Raw genomic sequence first — 21,871 nt, 5'->3', positions numbered from 1 at the left:
CTGCCTTCTCTCCTTCAAATCTTCCAGACATAAATATTTTAATACATTCGCCAGTGTATTTCTGATGGCATTGAAGAGTCTGCACAACCGGTCCCTTATTTATAAAGCCCACGGCTGCTGAATGACCTGTAATGCTATACCAGCTCCTGGACTCTCCCGAACAGTCGACCTGGGAGGATTTTACTTCCACTACTTACAAAGAGAAAGATGGAGACAAGGGAGAAGATCGACTAAAGAGAAATCTTTTCATCCATCTTGTCGGTGATCTTTGGGGACTGTGTGCTGCTATTTACATTGAACAGGAGGGAGGAGACGGAGGATGGAGAGCAACGCTGGAGGTGGGAGGCGGAGCTAGCCCAGCACTTAAAACCCCTCGCTAAAAGGGAAGCACGTTCGTCTGTGCTAGAGGCACTCTCCTGGAACCACGAGGGATGGCGCGGTCTGTGTCCTGAGGACTGACGGAGATCGGAAGGAGGAAAACAAGGACAAGAAAACGAGCGAGACCAAAGAGGACCTCTGGAGAAAGCGGAAGGCAGGAGACGCGAGGGGGAAGGAACCCACGCCAGGTGGAAACAGGACCCGGAGCAAACCGGTCAGGTCCGCTGAAAGAGAAGAAAGTACCGGAGGATTGCCTTTTTTCCTTTCAGTTAATGAAAACTACTTTTATCCTCATAAAAGGCTAAGGGGAGGTAAAGACAATCTCTGTTTTCTTAGGGGGATTGCTGAGGGAAATCCAGACTACCTCTTTGAAGCTCTGAAATAAGCCACTGCCTGGTACACAGTGCAAAACGGTCCTGGTTTCTGAAGGCTACATCCCTTTCAGGAGAATTCCAGCCAGAGTAGCTGGGTGCAGTTCTATTTCTACATTTAAATGTCTGTGTCTCTCCCTCTTGCCCCCATTTTAACAACACTTTCCTTGTTTGTAAGCACGAGTGACAAGAAAGTGTCAAGACGGAATAGGAATATTTTCATCTTTCGCTTTTATCTGCCTGGGTCTTTCATTTTATTTTATTTTTTTAAGAGGGTAGAAGTGGTCCTTAAGATGGAAAAGGACGTTTCCATTTGAAAGGCTCTCTCTCTAAATATATTTACACTCATATGCATTTAGAAAGAGAGATCCCTTTCGGAGGTTGAAATCCTATTGAGAAACATGGAAAAAGGAGCCAGGCACCGGAACAACACTGAAAAGAACCACCCAGGTGGGAGCGAGTCGCAGGAGGCTGACTCTGGAGGGGGCGGAGTGGCCCTGAAGAAAGAGATTGGATTGGTCAGTGCTTGCGCTATCATTGTAGGTGAGTCCAGTTCCTTTTCCCACCGACCATTCCTCCCTGTCCGGTGGTCCTCTTGTAGAACCTTAATCCCTCAGTCCCCCAGCCCCGCAAAGCACTGTTTCTGTGTCCTGCTCCCTTAGAAAAGGGTTGTCATTCACCTGTGCTTTCGCCTGCACGAACGGATTAAGTTTGAGAGGTAAAGGAAGTGTTGTGTATCATACATCTCTTCCCCCCAACCAGTCAGTTCTGTCCAGTGTTTGGGCAATGGAGCACTTACGGGACACACTCCTGGCTGATGGTCACTGTTGCCTGCAAGCTTGTTGAAAATATAGGTCTCTGGACTCTACATTGGAAGGTTGATTCCAGTGATTTAAGGTAGGACTGGGGAACCTAGATTTTTAACAGGCTTTTCTGCAGCCATCTCCTTAACAGGCTGTGGATTGGCTTTTGAGACATATTTAGGAGCTATTTGGTTTTACTTTATATAAGACTCTGGGTCTACGGGGTGTGTAATAAAAATAGCCAAAACAGCAGTGTAAGGATGCCTTGCCTTTCTCTAGCTTTCCCATCTTATCCAGCACTTTCTCTTGTAAAGTAGATGTGACAGGGCTGTTATTCCCATTTCATGGGTAAGGAAATAAATTATGGAAGAAAAGAAGCGACAGATTGTACCTTTCTGTAATTGTGTAGTTGGCAGCTTCTCTCATGCTTAGTGGAGTTGTGTAACATCCATGTCTCTTACCTCATGGAAGACCCTGTGAGGTTCTGAAGGGAAAGGGGAGTAATTAGAATGGTGAGTCTGTCTGAAGGCTTTGAAACTGGGGAGGCTGAGTGTCCCCGAGAGTGCCAGTGAGGCCACTCCAACCCTGTAACTGCACTCTACCAGGCAGGGGTCCCAAATATGGCCCTGTCTCTGGACAACACACAGTCCTCTTTCCAGAGAGCCCCTGTAGATGGATGCGCAATGGTTCAGTGCTGCTTTTACTCCAGAAGGTGAGTGTTTCTTCTGCTGTCTTTGGCAGAGGGCCTTACCTTTTCCCCAGAGAAAGGGGTACAGGACAGTCAGGCCAGATCGGTTTCTGTGCAGACTTCCTTTTGAAGGCTTGTCATATCCTGATGCCCACAGACCAGTTTCTCTGGATAACCCCATGGTCCTCATGGTAGCACAGAAGCATTTTGGCAACTAAGCAATGCTGACATTGGAGAACACCCTTGAAATCAAATAATATCAGTACAGTATTCAGATTATCCTCTTCACCTCTGCACCCAGGCTTCAGTGTTATCGCCACTCAGCTTTCAAAGTGGAATGCTGCTCTATCTAATTCTTTGACTCTGGTAGGTTTCCAGGCATCTACAGTTACAAGTAAGGTAATGTTATGTTAAAATATTATAGTCAATATTTTAATCTCTGATTACCTTTTCTCTATCTCACCTTTATTGCAACTGCTCTAAAAAATGAGATCATCGAAGTACTCAATATGTACAGCACATGCCAATTTAAGGTCTATAAATAGCCCAGAGCTGTTACCTCTTTCACAGTTTGACTGAGAGGATTAAGTATTTTCCTTCCTTTGGGAAGATTCTGATTCATACACAGATGTTTACACTCACATGCACAGGACCACAATCAGACCTCCTTCCTGCCTCACCCACCCCTATATATATGCAGGTATTCAAGAGTTGAGGATATTTTCCTATATAATGAGCTTGTTTTTGTCTCTTTCTTTAGCATTTTTCTAAGACTATGAAGAAATGGGAGTGTCCAGGTGTAAGAGCTATGGCTTTTAGTTGGGTGAATGCTACTATGATTTGTCCACAACCTCATGGATAGCACTTCAGTGTAAGAATAGTCCCAGTGCTCCTATTGGTATTGTAGCAAGAAGAATAATAATTCTGGTATTCTATGGTGAAAAGAGGCCCCAAATATGTGATTTCAGAGAAATCAGGGTATTAGTCCAAAGTGCAAGAATCCTTGTAGAGTTAATAGTCATGATTGTATCTCCAGTTAAGCTGAGACACACATTTCCCCTTTAGGGTGTTGTGGGGGCAAAATCCTTTCCACTTCCCCTGCCATGTGGCTGTTGATTTACAGATGTGCTGAGTAGCTGCCCTGTCCTCTAGAGGGGTTTCCGAGTAGATGACAGTGATTCAGGTTTTTTTTCAAGACCAAATGCAAAAATAGAAATGGCATTCTGCACATGAAATTCAGTGATCTAGTGTTCAGTGTCAACACTGTGGAAGAAAGAGTTCGAAGGTATAAAGAGAAAGGAAATTTCCTAAGTGAATCAGATCACGAGGTATGGAAAAAGAGCAACTGCCCTAAATTGATCTCATATCCAGTTAACTTAGGGATAAGTTAAACTATGTTTCATAAAACATTGTAAAAGTCTCATTCACAATCAGCATCGATGATTTAAAATAGGAACACTAAGGACTTCCCTGGTGGTCCCGCGGTTAAGAATCCGTCTGCCAATGTGGGGGTTATGGGTTCGATCCCTGGTTTGAGAAGATCCCATATACCTCAGGGCGGTTAAGCCTGTGCGCCGCAACTACTGAAGCCTGAGCACCTAGAGCCTGTGCTCTGCAACAAGAAACCACGGCCATGAGAAGCCCATACATCACGTGGAAGAGTGGCTTCCACTCGCCACAGCTAGAGTATGCCCATTCGTAGCAACAAAGACCCAGTCCAGCCATAAAGAAAGAAATAACAGTTTTAAAATAAAATAGGAATAACAAGATGGTCGGTGTTACAGAAATATAAAATGAACCAATAGAAGATGCATCTAGAATTATCTATAATCTGATCGGAGAGATACGTTTTATATGCATTAGACAAAGAACATTGGAAATTTATGATACAATTGAGTTACTTAAGGAGGAAAAAGTTAGGTGATTGGTGAGAAGCACAAAAAACGAGAAGTTCTTGCTGAGAACTAGATTAAGAAGCCTCTTGAAGGACATGGAGAAACATGGAATAGAGAAGATAATTCTGGGAGATTTGGTAGGTAGAAGGACAACTAAACTGTTATTTCCTTGAGCAAAAAAATGTGTCATGTATATCTCTGACTCTTTAGTGCTTAGCAGAGTCCCTGACTTGAAATAGTTACTCAGATGATTGTTGAATTTAATTGACCCTTCGACAAAAATGTGAAGACAATAGTAATAAAGTGTTTATTTGAATGGCTGTTGGGAACCTAAGTTGAAAATCTTTTACTCTAGGAATAGTTTCATCAACTTGGAAACGAGGTTGTCCAGTTTTAATTTTTAAACTTCACCTTTGCCCTAATTTAACCAGGCTATTGCTTGCCACATATTTGGCCAAAGAAACCTGTTGGTAATAGGTGAACTTAGATTTCTCCTTGAATGTGGAGTCCCCCTCAAAATCTAAAGAAAGTATGAAGGAGCCACAAAATTCATTAATTAATGCTATCAAAGCTACTGTTATTATTAAAAATTTATTATATGCCAGACACTTGTCCAATTGCCAAACATACATTCTTTTTTTTTAAGTATTTATTTATCTGGCTGCACCAGGTCTTAGTTGCAGCACGTGGAATCTGGTTCCCTGGACAGGAATCGAACCTGTGCCCCTGCATTGGGAGCATGAAGTTTTAGCCCTCGACCACCAGGGAAGTTCCACATTGTCTTATTTATCCCTCACAATAATCCCATATAGTAGGCACTTCTTAGCCCTTCCTCCACATAAGGAAATTAGAGGCTCAGAGAGACAAGAAAGTTGGTGAGGGTCACACAGCTGAAAAGTATTAAAGATTCAGACCTACAGCTTGTCTAAATCCTAAATCAAACTCATAAGCATTATTCTCTACTCTCAGTTGTCATGCCCAAAAGAGGTGTTTGCCTTCAGATCCTGTGCAGAGGTCCTTATTTGTTTTTATAGACGAAGCACTCAGTGTTGTGTTCCCTGCAAGGAAGTGTCCCAATGTAAACAAGATCTGAGCAATCAGTTGAGAGTAGGCGAAGTACCAGTACAGCTGCAGGAAGACTTTGGTGGGGGGGGTTGGAGCCTGAGGTGTGCTGCTGCAGGATGTGGTCAGCACAGATCACGCTTCCATTGACTCTCCCACATGCTCACTCTTCCTCTCTGGACCGGCATTCTCTACTGGAAAAACCAGAGCTTTACACAAACTCACTCTATATATTATCTTATTTAATCCTGACCACAGTTCTGTGGAAATAGATATTATAACTCTGTTTTAAACATGGGGAAATGAGTCACAGATCCTGGAGGACTGACTACTGAGATCTTCTGACTCCAGAGTCAAAGCTCTTAGCCATTCCCTGTTTCTAATCGGTAACCAAGAGAGGAAGGAGGGAGGCTGGTGTGTCCTGTGTGGTGGGGGCAGTGGGCCATGCAGGACCATAGCTCTGACACTGGAACTGGGAAAGGACATGGGTGTCTGATACTGGAAAAGTTGGGGGAAAACTTTTTTAAAAGGCCGTTTGTCAACAGAGAAACATACTATAGGTATAACCATACTGAAATGGCACTGGGCTGATTTGGAAATATTTCAGGTCCAAAAGATTTTCAGACCCATGTATTTTTACACCATTTTAGAAGATTTTACATTTCAGTCTCTGATTTAATGTATTAGCTTTCTAATCCCCCAAATGTCTATTGGATATTAACTAGAGGGCTGGAGTGTGAAAATTCTATTCAAATTTGTACTTCAGTTTTTTTTTTTTCAACATGAGAGGGATTAGGATTTGGTTCATTCAGGATGAAAACATGTTTAAAACTCTCATTGTTCTCAAAGAAAACTTTGAGACAGAAGCCAAGTAGGATACTTTTCAAAACAAACACATCTTGGTAAACAGAGAGAGGTTATAATTAGTGGTATAATAATAATAAGTAGCTACCATTTACTGAGCACTACCACATACCAGATGAGTGCTTTATGAGTATTCTCATCTAAGTCCATGAAATAAGTACTGTTATGGAAAGGGTGGAATTGAATGAATACATAACTGGCGGTAGCAGAGCTAGGATTCCCACTCAAGTCATTGAACTCTGAAGCCACTGGGCTTAATCAAAATGCCCCACAGTGTGGCTGGAACCAGAGATCCTGTTGCTTCCTACCTCCAGGAACCAGGCAGGGAACTCAAGGAGTAATCTAGTTGAGGCAGGGCTGCTGGCAGGGCTACAATATGCTCTCTCAAAGAGCGGAGTTAATGCAGAATAAATGACTAGCAGGAGACACTTAGGGTAGGGGAAAGAAAATAGAAACCCAGCAGGTAAAAAAGGTGTCCAAATAAACAGAATCAAACAACCCATTCTATTTGGAAAAGCAATAACAACAACAAAAACACCCTGTACCCGGATCAGATGACCTTCTCAGAGAGGCCAGCACCACATATACATACCACTTTTTCTGAATTAAATTGGCTTATTGAAGTGGCATGGCAGTATGGGCATACAGGGTGAGACTTTCAAGTTGCCCAGATACCAGGGGTTTTCTGCTTTCCTCTGCGGGTTAATCCAGCAGCAGAGCTGCCTACCAAGAAAGCCTTAGGAATGTCTGTTGTTGCTCTTGTTTGTTGTTACTTTTTTTTGTTTATTTGTTTATTTTTGGCCGAACTAGGTCTTCATTGCTGCCTGCTGACTTTCTCCAGTTGCAGTGAGTGAGAGCTTCCCATTGCGGTGGCTTCTCTTGTTGCAGAACATGGGCTCTAGAACATGAGGGTTTCAGTAGCTGTGGTGTATGCACTTAGTTGTACGTGGAATCTTCCTAGACCAGGGGTTGAACCTGTGTCTCCTGCTTTGGCAGGCGGATTCTTAAACCCTGGGCCACCAGGGAAGTCCTTGTTTGGTTATTATTGTTTGGAGATGCTGCTGCTGCTAAGTCGCTTCAGTTGTGTCCGACTCTGTGCGACCCCATAGATGGCAGCCCACCAGGCTCTCCCGTCCCTGGGATTCTCCAGGTGAGAGGGTATCAAAAAAGCAGGAATGAGCAAATAACCCCAAGAATATATCCTGAACTACCCAAAACAACCAAAAGGAGTTCATCCCTTCTAATTTTTAACTCCCAGCTGAGAGAGTGCAGAGCAAGAAAGACCACGCCTTGTTCCCCTCCCAGAACATGTCTGCAAAGGAGGCCCCCTGGGCTCTTCTCCCTCGAAATCTGTAAATGACAAAATGCAGGCTGCTCCCTGGCACAGGTATGGGGGCTACTGGTCACAGGATTCTGATCATCCTATATTTTAACATTTAACAAATACTCATTCAGCGTTATATGCTAGGCTTTGTGCTAAGCACTGGTGAATTTTATTTCTAAGAAGCCAAATTGTGCCTCAAGTCTATTTTAAGCTGTTATATTTATAGAATGAATGAAGTCTGAGCTGAAAAACTTAATCAGTCACATCTCATCCCTCATCCATTGTCACGGTCACAACTCTTCACATTGGTTGGCTCCCTGCGGTTATATCTTCAGCATTACCAGTGACGTCACTCCTGGGGAGAGGGTTTCATAATATGCCTTGAGATGTTCTGGGCAACCTCTCACTGAGCAGCATATTGTGAAGGCCAATTACCCAGGGGGTGTTTCATTGCTGCAGAATTGTTAGTGTACTTTTCTCACTATGTATAGAGTTTCAAGGTGCCTGTACGTCTGTGAGATTCGTAAATGCTTTAGCAGCCTCTTTAGAGTACAATTCTGCATAGCGTGTTTAATCAGCAGCTGATACAGGCAGGTCAGGCTGTCTAGGGATAAGGAGACATTTGCTAAGTGGGTCCTGATGCTGGGAGTAGAAAACATATGATGAATTTTCCCATGATTTGTATCATGTTTTGGACAGGGAGGAACCATTTTTGATATCAGAAAAGGAAGGGCTTTGGAGATAGTCTTGGGTTTGTAAACTGCTTTCCTATTTACAAGCTTTGTAACCTGGAACAAGTTCATTGGCAATAAAATAGAAATTTTTTGTGAAATATTAAACTGGCCAGTATCCAGCAGTTTATATTCAATAAATATTAGTTTCTTTCTCTCCTAAGCTCATCCTCCACCACCCCCACTTCCCTTATCCACCCCCCCAACACACTCATTCATTTTGGTTCAAAAACAGATTAGATTGATCGGGTGATGGGAAGAACTGGCCAATTCAGCCCAAGTCTGACCTGTTTATCAAGTAGACAGTGTTTTTCCTTTTCTCTGTTGACTCGAGTCTACTTACTCATCAGCTTCTTGTGCTTCCCCTCTTCTAGGAAGCTTTTTCTGAGCAGCCCCCACAAGTGACGTTGTCCATCCCTAATATCTTGTCATGTATTGCGATTGCTTTCATGCAACTTCTCCTCTCCCTGGTGGTGTCAGTTCTGAGTCCACATGTATCATGTCATCACTTCTCCCCACAATTTGCTGAGGACAGGGACTGAGTCTCTCATTTTCATATCCTCATGTATTCAGCCTGGCATGAGTAAATGCATAGAAAGTATTTTTTGAATAGTAGCAGCCAGTCTAAGCCAAACCGTCCATTAGAGATCTGTCTCCCAACAATGTGAATATGCTTTCTCTTAGCCGCCTGTGGGATGTTAGCTCTCCAGCTAGGGATCGAACTTGTGCCCTCTGCAGTGGAAACAGAGTCTTAACCACTGGACCACCCTGAATATGCTTAACAAATTGAACTTACTGAACTGTACACTTAAAAATGGTTAAGGTGGTAAATTTAGTGTTGCATATGAAAAAAAAGCCTTAGCTTAAAAATGAGTTATTCCCATAAACAATACATTTTTGCGTTTAGCAAAAAACAAGCAAAACACAAAGCATGCTAAATCTCATCTAAGTTCAAATTTGAAAAAGACTTTAGAAATTAACATTGAGGCTTACCTCAGCCTCAGCACTATTACATTTTGGGCCAGATATTTTGTTGTTTTGAGGGGCTGTCCCATGCAGTATCACTGGCCTCTATCCATTAGATGCCAGTAGCACCCCCTCACCAGCTGTGACAACCAAAAATGTCTCCAGACACTGTCAGTTGTCCCTTGAAGGTGGGAGATGGTGCAAAATTGTCCCTGGATGAGAACCACTGAGGTAGACAAAGCCTCTCACTGTTGGTGCCTGGTCTTCTAATCTGACAGGGAGACCCTGGACACCTGCTGTGAATCCTTAATGGGCATTTTTGAGGGTTCAGCAGACTTAGCCCCTCAGGCCAGGATGCCTGTCTTTCAGTGACTGGTGGGTGGTGGTTGGCTCCATCTATTATATTAAAAATCCATGTGTTAACTAGTGCTTCCCAATTACGTTTTAAAGCAAGAATGTACAGAGTGGGTGCTCAATAAATACTTTTTGAGATGCAATTACCTGTGGGCCGCCCACCTGAAGCATCTAAAAATTATACCTAGACAAGTAAACAGATGCTCAGAGAATGTTCTTCATGGCCCTGGCCCTGCAGTGCTATTTCAGAGCCAGACTTCCAAGACGAGACCATTATTGTTATCTTCTAGAGACTGTCTCCGGACACAACTGAGCAACTTCACTTTGACTTTTCACTTTCATGCATTGGAGAAGGAAATGGCAACCCACTCCAGTATTCTTGCCTAGAGAATCCCAGGGATGGGGGAGCCTGGTGGGCTGCCGTCTATGGGGTTGCACAGAATCAGACATGACTTAGCAGCAGCAGCAACAGCATCAGAGACTGTCTCTACCCCTACTATTGCAAATCCTAGCAACTCCTTATATTTGTGATCATTAAGCAGATTGTAAAGTGTTTCCATGCATGTATGTTCGCCTTTGATCCCTACCACAAACTTGTGAGGTAGGCAAGGCAGGAGCAAGTATTCCTATTCAGCAGGTGTAGGGACACTAAGAACAGTTCAGGCCACTCAGCTTGTGAGTGGCAAAGCAAGGACTCAGTGGCGCCTCTGACTCTTAAGTCTAGCACCCATTTCATTCTTCAGCAAGGAATCTAAACCAGCAGAGTTCTAAAGCTCCTTCCACATCTCTGTTCCACAAGAGACAGCAATCCCACAGGGCGTGTTTTGGAGCCCTGACCTGCCATCACCCTGAGGTGTCTGTTTGTACAGTCCTGATGCAAAGTGGAGACAGGATGAGGGGCATGGTGAGCTTTCAGGCCTGCTGTGAGGATCAAAGCCTGGCCTCAGTGTGCCGACTCCACTTCCATGCTGTTCTCGCAATCCTGAAAATCCTGAGACCCTTCCAACCATTTTGTGTGAGAAGTACAAAGAAGGTTCACCCTGGCTTTGTCTGGACATCACGGAAATGGACAGAACCTCCAAGGCCCAGGAGAAGCCCTGGCTAGATTCCAAGACTAGCATGGGTCAGTAGGGAAGGCCAAAGCCTTTCAGATCTGAGGGTCTGTTGAGCAGTAGAAATCTGTAATTCCATGCCCTAGGACATTCTGTAATGGCTGCAGCATTCTAGTGTGGACAGGCCTGGAAGTGAGTAAGGCCTTAATAGGAATCACGTGGGTATTGGCCCACAGGTGGAAGTTAGCGATTGTTCGTGGCCAGTGTGGATTTTCTGAATTTCAGCAGTTTTTCTAGTGATGACTTGCCCACTGATACAACTTGGCCCCTTCTTAATGGAGTGGTTCACTTGGCTTTTCTTTGACAGAACAAGCCAAGCTGGACTTCATTGTCCAGGCATCCTAGAGCCCATTTTTTACTAGAGAAGATCTATGTGATAAGATGGTTATTTCCCTAATTGGGGTCGATGAAAGAGAGGATTGAAAACCCAGCCAACCTCCAGTACCTTGGCTCTACCAGACAGTTGGGCATCTTATTCTTGAGTGGCTTTGTAGATGATGAGTCTAAGAGTAAAACAATGGAGAAAAAATATTCCTGCTGTAATCAACTTTCTTCCAACCTCTCATCAAGAAAGGTTCATAGTCAAAGGCAGAAAAGCCCTTCCCCAGTTCTCCTTTTTCAAAGCCATTCCATAAAAGCCTCTCTTGGACAGTGTAAAAGTTAAGGTATGTGTTGTGTAATTTCTCAGGGAGAGGCAGCTCAGAGTAGGAGGAACCTCTGGGCCAGGAGTCCAAGAACATGGCCTCTCATCCAGGCCTTGCTACCTAATGCAGTATGTGACTTTGATCATGGCTCTTCGCCTCTCTGAGCCTCAGTCTTCACAAAGGTAAATAGGGATGAGAGTGCCTGACCTGTGCACCCAAGAAAGTAATTGTGAGAATCAAGTAAGGTAATGGGCATGAATCTTTTGTAACTCATCGCTGAAGCTGGTATTGCAATAGAAGGAAAGAATCGGATCTGTGTTCCAGTTCTTTAACAAGCAACTTTTGTGAACCTTTCTCATTGTCTATAGGGTGGAGCATGTAAAACCGACAATTTTCAGGGAAAAGCTTGAGGCTATGACGGTGACTACTAATTTACCCTGTGATTTAGGCAAATAACCACCTCTGCATCTTAGGTTCTTCATCTGTAAAATAGGGAAAATAATACCTCCTTCTCCATTTGGAAAAATGAGAATAATGGTTGCCCTAGTTTCTTTCCTTCTAAAGTAGAGATGGTAATACTAGCCAGTCTACCCTCAGCAGTGGAATAAGTGGGTTGCTTTACTCATTTGCCTACAATACACACTTGACATATTTCACAGGTTTTTGAGGTTCCAGATAAACAGGTGTATTAAACTGCTCCATGGAGGTAAGTTGTAGATTGACATCAAACATTATTTATTCGATAAATACTTATAGAGTGTTTATTAATACTTTGTGACATTTCACAGGTAAACAATACAGTTTCTGCTCTCATGGAGCTTACAGTCTAGTGAGGGAGATATATACTAATCAAAAAATTACACTAAAGATTGTATATAAAAGGCATGACTTTTAAGTAAATGCAGTGTCAGTATTCTTTCGGCTCCAGTACATAGCTGTGCTCTTAGTGACATTCCTCTTCCTGTAGTCGTTCCAGAGGCTGCTAAGGAAGAGGAGACATCTGATTCTGATTTTCTAGGCAGTGGCTTCTAGAATCAGGGCGAGACGTTCCTCTCCTTCCCATCCCCCAGTTCTCAGTTTTGGTCAACATCATTCAATTTTTTTTTTCACTTTTTATTTTTTAAAATTATACTTTTCACTGCTCTGGGTTTTCGTTGCCGCCTGGGCTTTTCTCTGGCGAGGCATGGGCTCTAGGGTACATGGGCTTCAGTAGTTCTGGCATGTGGACTCAGTAGTTGCGGCTCCCGGGCTCTGGAGCACAGGCTTAGAGGCATGTGGGATCTTCCTGGATCAGAGATCAAACCCGTGTCTCCTTCATTGGCAAGTGTATTGTTTTACCACTGAGCCACCAGGGAAGCTCCCCCCCAAATTTTTTGGCCATGCTGTGAGACATTTGGGATTTTAGTTCCCCAACCAGGGATCACAGAGAAGGCACTGGCGGCCCACTCCAGTACTCTTGCCTGGGAAATCCCATGGACGGAGGAGCCTGGTAGGCTGCAGTCCATGGGGTGGCGAAGAGTCAGACACGCTGAGCGGCTTCACTTTCACTATTCACTTTCACTCACTGGAGAAGGAAATGGCAACCCACTCCGGTATTCTTGCCTGGCGAATCCCAGGGATGGGAGCCTGGTGGGCTGCCGTCTCTGGGGTCACACAGAGTCGGATACAACTGACATGACTTAGCAGCAGCAACCAGGGATCAAACCCATACCCCCTGCTGTGGAAGCACGAGTCTTAACCACTGGACAGCCAAGAAAGTCTATTTTTTTTCCCCCACTTTTATTTTTGTCATTTTAATTTGGTGAAAATCAAGATGGTTGATAGGGAGAACTCTTGTCCCAGTGCCAAGCCTCACCATCTGCTATAGCAGCTCCATGGAAGGACACATTATCCAGGAACCAGTGGAGACAGGAAGTGGTCAGACCCCCAAAAAGGGCTGTTCGTCTTGGACCGCCCACCCTCCACCTGGGATGACGGGGTGAGGCTCGTGCTCTGGAAATGTCAAGGCAAAAGCAGGAGAACTGAAGTGCTCACTCATCTCCACTGGGGTGTTTTCTAAGAACTCTGAAGTAAAACTTGAACACTCTTCATTACTGAGAAAATGAGATCTTTTCAGTAATATCCACAGCCTTTTACTGGTCCTGAGAAATTCCTGGCTGTCACCCCACGACCCCTTTCGGCATCTTAAAAACCAAAGTCAGACCCTGTTTTTCTCCCATACTGATTATTTTTTCAAGCCCTTGAGCTAGTTTTATAACCTTCTATTGCTCTCTTCTTGGCTGGCTTTAAAACGCCCTACAGATGACTCTTCTGATAAATTCCTGCCAGGCAAGGAGTTTACTGTTACTTTTCAGCACTATCAGCAACCCCATCTCACGTTCACTGTGGCAGGTGAAGGGTTGTTTGACGCTGACCGTCCTAGGATGCTACCAGGAGGCCCTTTAGTCTCTGCTGACCCAGCATTCATGCACAGCACACATGGGAGATGAGTTGAGAAGGGGGTTGAGAAGCAGCTTCTCATTCCAAGCCTCAGACTTTAAAAAAAAAAAAAAAAAAGGAAAAGCCTTTAAGAACTGGGGGCACCCAGGGTTTCATTTTTCTCTATCTCTTTGCCTGATGTTTAGATCACAAATTTAAACATGAGGGATTGTTTCTTCTTTTAGCTTCATTTCTCTATGTAGCCCTGTTCTGTTGGGATGGCTTAACACTAGGAGAAAAGAGGCCTGTTTGAGTCAGAAATGTGCCATCTTTGCGTTTCAATCTAGCTGTGGCCCTAGGCTCTCCAGTTTGGTATTTCAGTCTCCCGGCTTATAGCTGCTCCTAGGCTCCTCCTGGCCCCTCCCCTGTCTCGTTACTCATCTCAAGGAGCAGTTCTTTAGTTTGAAAAGGGGCAGCATATTCTACATCCCAAAAGAATGAAATATTACTGCTTTCAGGATGGGAATATTCTCTTCCTCTTTGACTAAAATAACCTGGATGCACAGTCTGGAATTAAAAATTGAATTTTGGTTTAGAAGTGAAAGCTTTCAGGACTGGATTGAGGCTGAGCTGTGATTGAGATCTAAAAGTCAGTTTTTAAAATTTGAGCATAAAATCCCATAGTCTGCATCTCGATCAGTCCAGAACTGGTTCCAGACCACTAAAGAGAGATGGTAGGAATTCAGAACAGTCAAATCCAACTGGCCTCCAGTACTCCAGCTCTGCATTTTGACTTGGATCCATTTAGTGTCTGCTTCTTCCCTCAGGCCCTCATTGGTGCAGCGGGGTGGGGCACGAAGAGGAAGAGGGAGCTTTCGAAGCACCTGACCCTTGGACCCTGACCCCTGGAATCTTAAGATATGGACAAAGGAGAGCTTGGAAAGAAACGTCCCAGGAGCTGCCCCCACACTCCTGTTCCTCCCCTGCCCACACACACATCCCAGCAGCCAACATTCAGTCCCTGGGGCCAGCCTCACCTGCCGCGAGTGGGCCAGCCCTTTATACACAGAACCGATGTGGATTAGTGGAAAGAACCCTTGGATTAAGCATCAGGAGACTGACTTCTAGATCCAATTTTACCCATCAGTAGCTGTGGAATTTGGAGAAAGCCACTTAACCCCTCTGTGTCTTAGTCTCTTGGTTTGTGAAATAGAAACATCTGCCCTTTCTCCTCCTGAATTCTGTGAAGTTGTTGTGAGAGGCACGTGAAACAATGGAGGGGAATGACCTTTGGAAGAATATAGAGCTTTGCACATATTGCGTCCCAACAAACCACTTCTAAACTACAAGAGTTGTTTTTTTAGGGTTTCATGCTCCTCACCAAGGGTGGGGCTATTGTGTCTGGGGTAGAGGCCAGCCTCCAGGAGTGCTGTCCATACTTGTGGGTCTTGGAAACCCCCAGACACAGGGTATAACCACAGTCTGTCCAAAGATATTACCCTTCAGCTCATTTTTAAAGCTTTCTAACTGCCCATTTTACAGCTCTTCCTTTTCCAGCCAGCCTTAAGTAGGGCATTTGTCACCACCCTGGTTAGACTACGTTTGGCCCAGTCGGAGTGCCCTGGAAGTTCAATTCGCACTACTATTTATTACTGTGTAGACTTAGGCAATTCACTTTCCTCTATAAAATGGGAGAAATGATATCTGACTCCATCGGCTTGTCCTGATGCTTACGTGATGCATGTAAAATACCCGACCAGTTCCTGATCTCCATGTCCATTGCCTGGTGCTCTTTCCCCTGCTAAGGAGAGTTATTGCTAGATATATCTGCCCGGAGGGGATTTGTGCATCCCAAAGGCATTTTGCCTCAGATCAAAGGTGAGAGCGCCTCCGCCATGCTGGGGTCTGACTCCCTTGTCTCACCACTTCTCAATGCCTTTCACAGGGAACATCATCGGCTCTGGAATCTTTGTCTCGCCCAAAGGTGTGCTAGAGAATGCCGGCTCTGTGGGCCTGGCTCTCATCATCTGGATCGTGACAGGCCTTATCACAGCTGTGGGAGCCCTGTGCTATGCTGAGCTCGGGGTCACCATCCCCAAATCTGGAGGTGACTACTCCTATGTCAAGGACATCTTTGGAGGCCTGGCTGGGTAAGAGAATAGTGGGGGGACTAAGTGGTCTGGGAAGACAAGGCCAGGGCTGTCCAGTGTGCTAAGGAGGGTGCGAGCTTGTGGTTCCTCCACATCATGGTTGCCAGTTCAGCCTGTGTTCCCTTGATCCCCCTCAGAGTGGCAGAGGAACCAGGCTGTAGTTTTAATCTCTGTTTAAGGTTTTTGTTTGTTCTGTTTTGCTGCACCTTGTGGCTTGTGTGATCTCAGTTCCCAGACCAGGGATCGAACCTGGGCCCTTGGCAATGAAAGTGTAGAGTCCTAACCACTGAACCACCAGGGAATTCCCTTAATCTCTGTTGACCTTAGAGAGCAAGATTCTGAGTGAGAACAAGTAGAACTAAATGACACCTCTGATTGGAGATGCCCAGAGAAAGCACATCACAGAAACAAAGCCCTTTTATCCTGAAAAATAAGTGAGTGGTGTCCCTGATTTTCTCAGCCCCCACAGCCCAGATACTGAAGAGCTCAATTCTAACCAAGGAGCCCAAGGGTATGGAGGACACTTCTCTTTCAAACTCCACTCAGTGCACCCCCTTAACACTCATTTACCTGGCCACACCCTTAGCGTGCCCTGACTGTGAAGATTCTGGGGTTGCAGAGTTTCTTTTCCACCAGTGGCTTCTGGGGGCCAGAGTGGTAGAGAAGAGATGATGAAACAATGAAAGGAGCAGGAGGAGGGAAGGAACACTAAGACGTGGGTTAGAACTAGTTGAAATAGTGCTTCATTGTTAGACCAATTTACTGTCAGTACAGAGAGCTAGGTGTCTCCTTCAGGTGGGGGCTGGGCTCCTCAGCATCCCAGAAAACAAGGAAATGCATCCCTTTAGCCCACCTGCCTCTCTCAGCACTGCTCGATGACTTGCCCAGACTTCCCCTGATGGCTTCTGAATCCCTGCCATGCCTGGTGGTGGGGCCAGGGATCTTAATTCCTATCCTGGCTCAAGTTCCATCTGGTTCCCCCGCAGGTTCCTGAGGCTGTGGATCGCAGTGCTGGTGATCTACCCCACCAACCAGGCTGTCATCGCCCTCACCTTTTCCAACTACGTGCTTCAGCCGCTCTTCCCCACCTGCTTCCCCCCAGAGCCTGGCCTTCGCCTCCTCGCTGCCCTCTGCTTACGTAAGTACCATCTGGGCCTCACTCAGGACAGTGTCTTCCTCATGATCTGGTTCTCCATTCTCTCCCTCTTTCTTTCCTCTCCTTTTAGTTAGTTATTTTTTTTCCTCTCCTCCTTTTATTTATTTATTTATTTTCCTCTGCTCCTTTTATTTTTATGCCTTGTTACTTTTCAATTTCCAACATGCCTGCTGTAGACAAATGGATTCCACACATAATTGTGTTATGCTAAGTTGCTTCAGTCGTGTCCAACTTTTTACAAGTCCCGCCAGGCTCCTCTGTCCATGAGACTCTCCAGGCAAGAATACTGGAGTGGATGGCCATGCTCTCCTCCAGGGCATCTTCCCAACCCAAGGGTCAAGCCCGTGTTTCTTATGTCTCCTGCATTGGCAGGTGGGTTCTTCACCACTGGCACCACCTGGGAAGCCCTCCATATATGATTATTTGGTTTTTAAAAAAAGAAGAAACTTAAGTAGCTGTTCAGAAGAACTGTAATTTACACTGGCAGGGTTTACTTCTATATGAAGCACTTTCATATGTGTTATCTGATCCAAGCCTCACAACAAATCCATAAGGTAAGCTGGGCTAGTGTTACATTTTCCTTGAGCAGAAAAGGAAGTGGAGCCAGGCAACTGGATTACCCAAGATCGTTCCTTCTCTTTCCAGCACATGCACCATGCTGGAGGCCCACTGCCACTCGTGGGAAGACTTTTCTGGCCTCTCCACCTCTGCCTCCACCTGCCAGCTCACATCTTAAACCTCTCTGTGAGGAGAGTGTAAAGGTGTGAGTTGGGAGAAAACAAATGCCACATCCATGGTCTCCACTTTTCATGAATTTTCTAACTAGGTAGAAAAGTCATAGGCAGATTCCATGGTTGGAATTCAATTGCAGCAAAAAATCTGAGAAGGGGAAAAGGTCGCTATGAGCTACAGTAGGTTAGAGAGGCTTTTTTTTGGCTGTGCTACGCAGTATGCAGAACTTTCCCAATCAGGGATTGAACCCATGACCCCTCCATTGGAAATGCAGAGTCTTAACCACTGGACCACCAGGGAAGTTTCTTAGATAGGTTTTATAGAGAAGCTTGGGAATCTGTATTTCTAGAAGTCTCAACACTTAATCTCTGATCATCAGGGATCTCAGTGGATTGGGATATGTTATATCTTTTAACCAAAAATACCTTATTTCTAAAGTAAATATTTGGACTATTTCAGAGGTTCCTTTTCTAGAGTCAGCTTTGTCCCTGCCTTCCCATACCTTCCAACACATATCACTTAGCTCAGGGCATTGACCATCCTGGTCACACTCTTTCCCAGCTCTTGACACTTCCTCTGTCCTGCTGGTGGGAAGGGGAAGGAGGGGTCACTCACCACCCTGGGGCTGCGGTGGGACCTGAGTGGTGATCTTCTTGGTGGGTGTGCCCACTTTGGCAGTGGTGTTCAGCCCTGGAATAGACTCCACATCTAGGAGAGTGTTATTGTGAGGTCAGCATACTTGTTTGGAGCATATTCCTTGTGCTTGTGAATTTGGAGGCAGAGGGATGTGGGATCCAAAACCATGCTGCCTGAGCCTGCATCTGCACACCACTTTCTAACTGCAGCCAGTGCTTGACCAGGTCACCAGCTGCCTCCTGTGAGATGGGGGTGCAATCGCACATGTGCTGTAGGTTGCTGTGACCAGGACTGCCTGAGACAAGAGTGTTCTTACCACAGTGTGGGGCGCCTGGTGGTCCTGTCTAGTCACTGAGGGTAGTCACAAGCATAGTCATTTGATCCTTGCTTGCTGGCTGGATCTGGAGCTGCGGGAGGTAAGAGGAGGGGGAAGGGGGTGTGGGAATGTGGGAACAGCGGCTGTTTCTGCTATCAGACAGGTTAGTAGGGGTGGGAGGGGGCCACAGAGTGCTGGCCACTGCTGTGTCAGCGTCTTGTACACACAGACATGGCTTCCTTTTTCCTGCTGATACTGCTTAAGTGTCTCAGACTAGAGGCCACCCTTACCCTTCATCTAGAAGTCAAGAACCCTGAGACTGTTCAGTCTGTTCCCTCGGAGAGAACCTGGGCCGCAGAGCAGAGTTCCTCAGGCAGCCAGACCCCACTGCTTTCTTTGCATTCCCCAGACACACTAAGGCTAGGTGGGTGACTCCTTGCACAAAGACACTCTAGAGTTTTGGAAAAGATCGGGTGAGAAATGATGGAAGGAATGACCAGAGGTGGAAAGGTGGAAAGAATCTGCTGTAACTGGCTTGCCTGCTCAGAGCCTGGAGGGAGTGATGCGGGGAGGAGAGGGAGAGAGACGAAACTGCAGATTTGGCTCAAGCTTATGCAACTGCAACTGCCACTTTGAGTTACTCTATTATTTAGGTCAAAGCTGATTATTCACTGCTAAGTCAGCAGAATATCCCTAGCCACCAGGCAGTAAAAAAAGAAAATCTTTTATATTTTAATTAAATGAAAAGCCTTTCTCCCTTCTCCAGAGTAAGCATATCAGTAGGAGGAGGGAGTTAGGGGAATGGGAGGGATTAAAACTTGATTTTGGTACCTTCCTTTTGTGATTTCCTTGGTTGTTTTTCTCTCGTGCCTTCCTTCCTTCCCTCTTTTCTTCGTTTCTTATTTTATAAGTAAATGACCATATTCTCTAAGTAAAAGAGTCAGTATGTAAAGAGAGTTGACCAGGAAAGCCTCCTCTTGTCTTTACCCCTCTCCTCTGCCCAAAAGCCCTGGTAACAGTGGACAGGTATCCTTATAATTCTAAGTAAAATGCATCTCTTAGCACTCACATGTGAGTGTACAAACATACATTTTGACAGGTTACTTCTGCAGCTTGTGTTTTTCTTCATTTAGCCACATTCGGTGGCTACTACCTGAGTCCCTAGTTGTAAACAAAGTGGTCCCAGTGACACAGAAGGAATGTGTTCTAAGGTACCCCATTTGTACATCCTCCTCCCTAACTGTGGTTTTTCCTTCAGGATTTGTTTGTCCCCTCTCTCTTGGGGACTGGGCCACCTTTCACTCAGGCAGCTCCTGACCTCCTTCCTCTCTTTTGGGGCTGGGGTTACATGCAGCATCTGAATTGGAATCTTTTCTTCTCATTCAAGTCCCCCTCTTCCTGAATGCCTTGTACAAAAGAAGCTCCTTCTCCTTTTTCCCCCTGAGGAGAAAAGTGTACCTTGCATGCATTTCACAAGCAAAAAAAAAAAAAAACTTCTTATCTTGTTTTCTGTCTGTCTACTGTGATTCCTAAGAAGCTAGTTTTCCAGGGCTTCAGATTTATCGTCTTTCTTTCTTGAGTGATTTGAAAGGTTAAGGCCTTTTCACTGTAGGTATTACTTTTAACTCTGAGTTGCTTTGCAATTCCTCTTCAGAAAGTTTCCAGATGTTTTGATAGATACTTGTGTGTGTTGTTTTGAAAATCTCTTGCAAATTAATCCCTTGACATGAGAAGACTCAACAGCCCTTCCTAACTTCTAAATCCCTTATTCTCAGTTCGTTTTCCTTTGAGGGTTCATATTCTCCAGCCCAAAACGTCTTATCCCCATGCACTATACATCACCTCTGTTAACTGGACAGGGTTGCCTTCTTGCCCTTCTCTGGTCCCCAAAGGTTATGAGTGTCTCATCAGCCTTAGGAGTGCTGGGAAGGAAGAAATTTTCCTCTACCCTTCCAGGTTCTTCTGGCTAGTCTAAGAATTAAATTGACATGCGTGCTGCATGCTAATTCACTTCAGTCGTGTCCGACTCTTTGCTACTCCAAGGACTGTAGCCCTCCAGGCTCCTCTGTCTGTGGGATTCTTCAAGCAAGAATAGTGGAGTGGATTGCCATGCCCTCCTCCAGGGGATCTTCCTGATCCAGGGACTAAACCCATGTCTCTTACATCTCCTGGATTAGCAGGCGGGTTCTTTACCACTAGTGTCACCTGCTGCTGCTGCTGCTGCTAAGTCACTTCAGTCGTGTCCGACTCTGTGTGACCCCATAGACGGCAGCCCATCAGGCTCCCCTGTTCCTGGGATTCTCCAGGCAAGAACACTGGAGTGGGTTGCCATTTCCTTCTCCAGTGCATGAAAGTGAAAAGTGAAAGGGAAGTCTCTCAATCATGTCCGACTCTTCACGACCTCATGGACTGCAGCCTACTAGGCTCCTCCGTCCATGGGATTTTCCAGGCAAGAGTACTGGAGTGGGGTGCCATCGCCTTCTCTGAGGCCCAAATTGACATGAGACAGATTATAAAGGAAAAAAAATCAAACAAAAGTCTACTAACGTATACTTAGAAGAGACCCAGAAAAATTGAGTATACGCCCAAATGGCCAAAACCCTCACCTTAAATACCATCTTCAGCTAAAGACAAAAGAGAATGTTGGTACAGAAGTTTAGGACTTCTAAGGGATGAAGGTAATTGACATGAAAATGAAAAGTAAACGTTTGCTGGGGGTTGTGGAGACAATGGAACAGAAAGTGGACTCTAATCTCTAATTTCCCCCTCACCCAGCCTGTATTTTACAGGATACTGTTCCAGGAACAGTCCTCTATCTAAATTATTTTTAAGCAGTTGAGGGGAAGGGCAGAATTTCTTCCTGGGTCTTGTGGGCCTTGATCACTTTGCAGCTTGAACTAATCTGCATGCCAGAGACATTTTAGGGTGGCACATCCTGGTGTCCCCTACAGTCTTGCCTTTGAAACTTTCTCTAGAATCCAGAGTTTTTCACAATCCAGAGTTGATAGACTGCTTTATATCTCATTGAACCAATCTCTTAATCCTAACGATAGGTCAGTTTAGTTACTAATGTCAGGAGGCAGAGATATAGGTGGGCACTGAAAGTTAGGCCTACAGAGTATAAGCAACCAGGTATTTAATAAGAGGCATTTCTATGGAGACAAAGAAGAAAAGAGATTGATGGCTGGAGCAAATTATAAACACAGTGTCTGAATCCTGAGAGTCACCAGCTGAGACTTCTAGAGGTTAGGCTCTAAGCATCTTTTGCAGG

At 45.1% G+C, this 21,871-nt stretch overlaps 1 protein-coding gene and 1 non-coding gene across 2 annotated transcripts in view; one reads left to right on the top strand and one right to left on the bottom strand.

Annotated features, from left to right (window-relative positions):
* The first annotated feature begins 200 nt into the window (after positions 1 to 200).
* The window catches only part of SLC7A8 (solute carrier family 7 member 8), a 50,862-nt gene continuing 29,191 nt past the window's right edge, over positions 201 to 21,871 (top strand). The window contains exons 1-4 of the mRNA XM_040227246.1: positions 201 to 689; positions 1,109 to 1,292; positions 15,556 to 15,760; positions 16,747 to 16,898. Coding sequence (XP_040083180.1) covers positions 1,151 to 1,292; positions 15,556 to 15,760; positions 16,747 to 16,898 — 499 coding nt within the window. The 5' untranslated portion in view covers positions 201 to 689; positions 1,109 to 1,150. The remainder of the gene's footprint in view (positions 690 to 1,108; positions 1,293 to 15,555; positions 15,761 to 16,746; positions 16,899 to 21,871) is intronic.
* Positions 15,989 to 16,061, bottom strand: TRNAE-UUC. The gene has a single exon. It is a non-coding gene; the product is annotated as a tRNA-Glu (tRNA).

Source organism: Oryx dammah, unplaced genomic scaffold, assembly GCF_014754425.2.
Source record: "Oryx dammah isolate SB20612 unplaced genomic scaffold, SCBI_Odam_1.1 HiC_scaffold_26, whole genome shotgun sequence".
In the NCBI taxonomy this organism is placed as follows: Eukaryota; Metazoa; Chordata; class Mammalia; order Artiodactyla; family Bovidae; genus Oryx; species Oryx dammah.
The sequence above is the reverse complement of the archived record's forward strand: the minus strand, read 5'-3'. Positions and strand labels throughout refer to the sequence as shown.